General features: G+C 51.1%; 1 protein-coding gene across 2 annotated transcripts in view; it reads left to right on the top strand.

Moving 5' to 3' along the window:
- The first annotated feature begins 5,287 nt into the window (after positions 1 to 5,287).
- ADGRD1 (adhesion G protein-coupled receptor D1) overlaps positions 5,288 to 6,000 on the top strand; it is a 103,491-nt gene continuing 102,778 nt past the window's right edge. The window contains exon 1 of one of the 2 annotated variants that reach the window (XM_081037209.1): positions 5,288 to 5,919. In XM_081037209.1, coding sequence (XP_080893335.1) covers positions 5,854 to 5,919 — 66 coding nt within the window. In that variant the 5' untranslated portion in view covers positions 5,288 to 5,853. The remainder of the gene's footprint in view (positions 5,920 to 6,000) is intronic. The other variant, XM_081037210.1, reaches the window with a different exon arrangement.

The following is a 6,000-nucleotide window of genomic DNA, read 5'->3' as shown; positions in this document are numbered from 1 at the left end:
ATCATGCATAGCCTTAGTGATTTTCTGTCTGCTTATTTTATTGATTCCTGAGGGAGGTGTCTCCAAATACAAGTGTGCTTTGTGTATTTCTCTTTTCAGTTAGCAGCTTGGTAATCATGCATTGTGTAGTTATTTTGTGAGACGTGGGCCTGTTTAGGGGTGTTATGTGTGGCTGAATTTGTCCCGTCATCCGTATGCAGTGACCCTGGTTCCCCTGAGAACACCCCCGCTCTGAAGTCCACTTGGATAACAGAGACACTCCTGGTTTCTGTTGTGTCATGTTTCCAGGACCTATAATTTCTGTCACTTACAATTTTAACCAAACTCTGTATGTACATTTAAAATGGGTTTCTAAACATTAGATGGTTGGATCCTTCTATTTTGTCCAATCTGGGAAACTCTGTGTTTTATTTGGTGTGTTCAGATCATCTAAATCAATGCAATGATTGGTATGTTTGGAATTACATCAATGTTCTTGCCAATTATCTTCTATTTGTTCCATCTGTCCTTTGTTCTCCCTTTATCCTTCTTTTTGCTGCTTTTGGATTAGTTCAGAATTTCCCACGCTTCCATCTTATGTCTTCTTCTCAGCTTAGTACTCAGACCGCTGTAGCATTGGTTCCACTGGTTGTCCTACGGTGTACTTCACCTTCTCACACAGTGGCTATCATGGGATGTATCTCTTGAATTAATCACCGTCTACCTTCTAATCACACTTGAGGTACAGTGCAGACACCCCACAACTGTATACTCCCACTTTCTCCCTCCCAGCTTTTGTGATATTTTCATACATTTCACTTTTGCAAACACCTGCTATTAAGTCACAGCACATTCTACTCTTTTTATTAGACAATGGTATTTTTATAGCAATTAAAAATAAGAGAAAATGTCTTTCGCATTTTCCTCGGTTGTGGCTGTTTCTGGATAGCTTCATTTCCTCGTACAGACCCAAGTGTCTGCCTCGGGTCTTACTGGTCTGCCTAAAGTACTTTCACATTTCTTGAGGTGCTGGTCTCCTGGTAACAGAGTCTTCCAGTCAGTGCTGGTCTCCTAAAGTGTTTGTTTCTCTTTCATTTTTCATTGAGATATAATTCACATACCACGAAATGTACTTGTTTAAAGTATAAAATTCAGTGACGTTCACACCATCACCACTATCTGACTAGGAACAGTTTCGTCATCCCCACAGAACCAGGAGAAGCCACACCCCCTCCCACCCCAGCCGCTCCCTCCCTCGGAAAGGCTGGTACCTGACACGGCGTCCTGGCCGGCCAGGTCCCTCCCCCACACCTGGGTGTTACATGTGTCACTGCGTTGTCCTCTGGCTTAGAGTTTCTGATAAGAGTGCACAGTGATTCTCGTCTTTCTCCTGTGAATGTCATATGTGTTTTCCTATTGCTGCCTTGTGATTTCTCTGTTATATCTTATTTTTAGCAGTTTGATGATCAGATCTCCAGATGTTTGTGTTGTGTGTGCTGTGTGGTGTTGTGTGTGTGTGTTTGGTATTTATTGCTTGGGATTGTCTAAGTGTCTTGGGTCTGTGGTTGAACTTACTTCATTATTTTTGAACATTCTTGGCCAATAATGTCTCTTCAAACATTTTCTGCCCCATTTTCTCACTTCTGGGTCTGGAATTCCAATGACAAGTATCAGATTATTTGACCCTGTGACCCTGCTCCTTCACAACTTGACTTTCTGGCCGGGAGGCTCAGGGACCGTCCTCTGCTGTGTTGTGGGCTGGGCCCCCGCCTTGTTGTGTGTCCTTGCCCTGTGTCCTGGGGGTACAGCGGTCCATCTGCCAGTGACGTAAGGACTTTGCTCGTTGGGGAGAAAGGTCTAGGCAGGCTTGTGCCTTTGCACAGTGGCTGCCACTCCCTTCTGCCCCTGTGTCCGCTGAGAGGCTGACTCCAGGCCCCCAGCTGCTTCCAGCTGTCCCCTGAGTATCCTGGGAGGGGAGGCGGACTCCCTGGTGTCTGCAGTGCCAGCGTCCTGTGCGCTCACACTAGCCCACAGTGGCTTTTCCAAGTTCATTGCAGTTGTTTTGCTGAGTTCGTACTTGTTTGGGCCCATCTTCCTCCCGCGTGTGAGCTGATGCTCGTGTCCCCTCTCTCCTTAGCGGCGTCCGTCTTCCGCGGGCGTCAGGTGGTCTTCCTGAGCCTGCTCGCTGATGGGCTCAGGAAGGAATGACGGAGGGACAGCTGGCTGTGTGAGGGGCGATGCTGTTCCGGCATTCCGTGTCCCTGGAGGAAAAGCTGTTCCCATTCCCATGATGGCAGGACAGCCACTCTGCATAGTGACTCTACTTGTCCCTTCTATGTTCCAGTCAGAAGAAAAGTGCGTGCCTCTGGGGTGTTCAGCTCTCCTGGAAGCCAGTGCCCGAGTGACCGAGACCCACAGGCCCAACACCTGACAGTCACCCCGGGTTCTCAGGAAGCAGACCCCCAGGCAAAGACTTGGGCTTCTGGGTGTGATTCCGGCGTGTTCACGGGGGAGCAGCTATGAGTGGGGACTCCATTCAAGGGCGTGCTGTGATGTTGCTACTGCTAGAGTGAGGATGATGGGCGTCCACCGCCGACCCCCCCGACCCCCTCACACACACGCGCCCGCCTTCTTGTCACCGCCTCAGTGGGTTCATCCCTCAGATGCTCAACCCCGTAACCCCCACAGAACCTGTGGTCTGGGTGTGTCCCTTCTCACGTGGCTCCTGCTGGTCGTCTACCTTGAAACCTGCCGGCAGCCCCCGACAAACATGGTGGTTGATTGAAGGACGCGTGGCTGGGCGTAGAGCTGGGTGGTGGGAACTAGGCATTGAGAGCGCATTGTCCCTGGCGTGTCCAACCTCCTCAGCATTGGGAGACCCTCCAGGGTCCTGCATGAGGTCCCAGGCTGCCCTGCTGGGCACAGGGAAACGTACCTGCTGTGAGTGAATCATCAGCCTAGTCCCCACCTCCAGCTTCACACTGCACTCCTCCCTGTAAAACTGGATTGAGTGAAGCCTACTCGGTACTTCGTGTCCCCTCTTCTCACTCTCGTTTTCAGCTTTATTGAGGTACAATTAACAAGTAAAAGTGTATTTATTTAACGTGTGGATGGTGATTTGATATACGTACGCCTTGTGACAGGCTCTCCAGCGCAGAGTTAATTAGCACACCTGTTGCCTCACCGGGCACATTTCAATCGCGCTGTGCGGTATCCGGGCTACACACTGGACCCTCCGGCCTGTTTGTGTCACACCTGGAAGTTTGTCCCCTCTGACCCACCCCCAGCCCCTGGCAGCCACCATCTACTGTCTGTTTCTGTGAGTTTGACTGCTTTTTTTTTTTTTAGATTCCACAGCAAAGTGATATTAAGGTCCCATTTAAAATATTTAATTAACGTCTACCTCAGTACCAACGTACCATGCTTTCACGAAAGCATAACAATTTTTTCCACCCTTTACATTAAGCACACATGCACATATTTTTAAAAACCAGCACTTATTGAATATTGAGTATTCAGTCCGTGGCGCAGTTTTAGGGGCCGAGGATACAAGAGGGAACGAGACAGAAGAGTTTTCCCTCCTCATATGGAGCTTACCTTTCCCTGGGGAGAGAGTGACAATAAATGAAATAAGCGTTTCCAATATACAGGATTTCTGGTCGTGAAAAGTGACACTGAGCGGAAAGAGCAGGGCGGGCTTCGCGGGTGGGAGGCCTCAGGATGAGATCCCAGACACCCAAAGGAGGCAGCACTCATGAAGGGACCCACGAGCGAGTGCCGGTCTCAGAACCCCCACACTTTGGGAAGCGCTGCTGTAAGTGGAGGTCGGCTCATGGGATGTGTGACCAGGAGTGAGGACGGTGAGGGCTGTGATGTCACTTGCTCACGTCTGGGATGTGAGCCCACGGTGTGTGGACAGCTGGAGGCCAAGCTCTGCTCGGTTGGCCTGTGTGTGGTTTTCTGACTGCCATTGAATTGGGGCGTCTCCCAGTGCCCGATGATAATTCTTGTGATTGAGAGAGGAACACATGGGCTTTGTTCAGTCTTGGAAATGGGAGAGAGCCATGTATTTCACAGGCCATTTAATGCTCAAGTTGAGACCTGGATTGGGAAACCCAGCCCCTGCTGCCCCTCCGTACGCAGCGCTCACTTTCTTCCCGACGAGGCGAAGGGACAGATCGAAAACTCAGGGAATGCAAAGGCAGAGGCTGTAAATTAGTTTCTCCCGGCAACAGGATAAAGGTCGGTAAAAACAGCACCGTGCATTTGGGGTTCCCGGCTTCTCAAGAGCCCCAGATGAAAGTTCACAGGGATTGCCTGGAGCCAGCTGCTGGTCTCGGCTCAGCGACAGCCTGGGCCCCACGTTGGACACCACGCTTTTCCTCCCTCACAGACACAGGAAGACATTTTCTTTTCCTCTTTAGGCAGGATCCTTGGGTCAGGGCTCTATTCCCATTTAAAGTCAGGCCCAAGGCAGCGTATCAGCTAACATTTAATGGGTGTTACTTTCTACTGTATAATCAGCATCAGGGCTAACATTTATTGAGGGATATTTTTGCTTTGCAAAGAACAGCTAGCGTGTACAGGGTGCTCCGTAGTTCCCAAGGTCTGCTCTGAGAGCCTTGTATTTATCGGCTCGTTTTCCATTGTCGCCTTCTCAAGAGGGAGAAGTCCATTTCACAGACACATTTTCAAACAGAGACATAGAGTAACTCGCCTAAGAGCTCAGAGCTAGTCAGTATTGGAGGTGGTACTGAGAGAGACGTGTTATTTAAATCACACAGAAAATTACAGCCGTGACTATAATTGTGTGTGTGAGGGGGGCGGGGTGTACATGTATTTGGACCGGATTGGAGAAACTTCTGGTTTTGACTGAAGCGAGGCGCAGGCTGGCTGAGGGTCCTGCTGTTACCACGTTCCCGGCTGTTGTGGGGGCCTGGGGTCCAGTGCAATTACACGGGGTACCTTGTAAAGAGTTTCACAGCTTTCATTCACCTCTGAAAGGGTTAAAGAGGAAAACGTGGGCCGGCACTGGGGTGGAGGCACATGGGTGGGGTTTATCTTCTCTCCATCCATAGACCATCTTCTTTTTTTCTCTGGCAAGTAGGACTCGGCGCTCCATACACCTCACGGTTTGTTGTACTTGTTCCCATTTATGCTGACTTGCTCGGTGCCACCAGAAGGCACCCGGGGCTGAGGGTCCTGGAACTGCTCCCTGTTGTTCTGAACAGACTGGAGTTAGGACCCAGGAAGGACGCCGCAGCCCCGGGATACAGGATATAAATAGAGGACAGAAGAGAACAAAGTTTGAGGCGAGAGCCTTACATCACTCTGTCTCTCCACCCAGAGAGCTGCAGCACGAGAGGTGTAAGCTTGAGTCAGACCAGAAGGACTTGGCCGGCCACCAGCCCAGGAGCGGGCTGGGGCGCCGGGACAAAGTTCCTTTGGAAGTCCTCTTGCTCTGCCGACTTCAAGGAGAAGGACATGTCCAAGTCCAGCCCTGGATGGAGACAGTAAAGGCTCTTGAATAAGGGGGATGCAGTGACCGCAGGCCGAGCCCCCCGCCCCTCGGCGTGCCGCTGGTGGTCTGGCATCGCTTACCCAGGACCCAGTGTGGTGTGCTGACGCCTCCTGAGTGCCACGGCCCGTCTGGTCATCATGATGTGCGCACTGATCACTGAAGACTCTCAAGCCTGGAGACGAGGAAGGAGCAGGCAGTAACTCTCTGAGACACCCGCTTTCACACACTTGGGAGCAACAGATTTGTTTTTTACTCCGGGACCTGGGAAAATGTCCCTTGCCCGGCGAAGTGAAAGTTAAAGGTTGTCACTGACCTCCGGACTTTCACGTGGCTCACGTTCCCCCTCTGACACCATGAGGAAGGGGCTGCCGGGATGCCGCTGGCACTCCTGGATGCTGCTATTTTACTGCAATTTTCAGGTAACGTCCCAGGTGGCCGTCACGGTGCTGGGAGGAGGCTCTGCGGGGAGGTGCCGCGTGTCTCACCCTGTGCTGTTTTGT

The sequence above is a fragment of the Rhinolophus hipposideros genome (genome assembly GCF_964194185.1).
Source record: "Rhinolophus hipposideros genome assembly, chromosome: 24".
Taxonomy (NCBI): Eukaryota; Metazoa; Chordata; class Mammalia; order Chiroptera; family Rhinolophidae; genus Rhinolophus; species Rhinolophus hipposideros.
The sequence above is the reverse complement of the archived record's forward strand: the minus strand, read 5'-3'. Positions and strand labels throughout refer to the sequence as shown.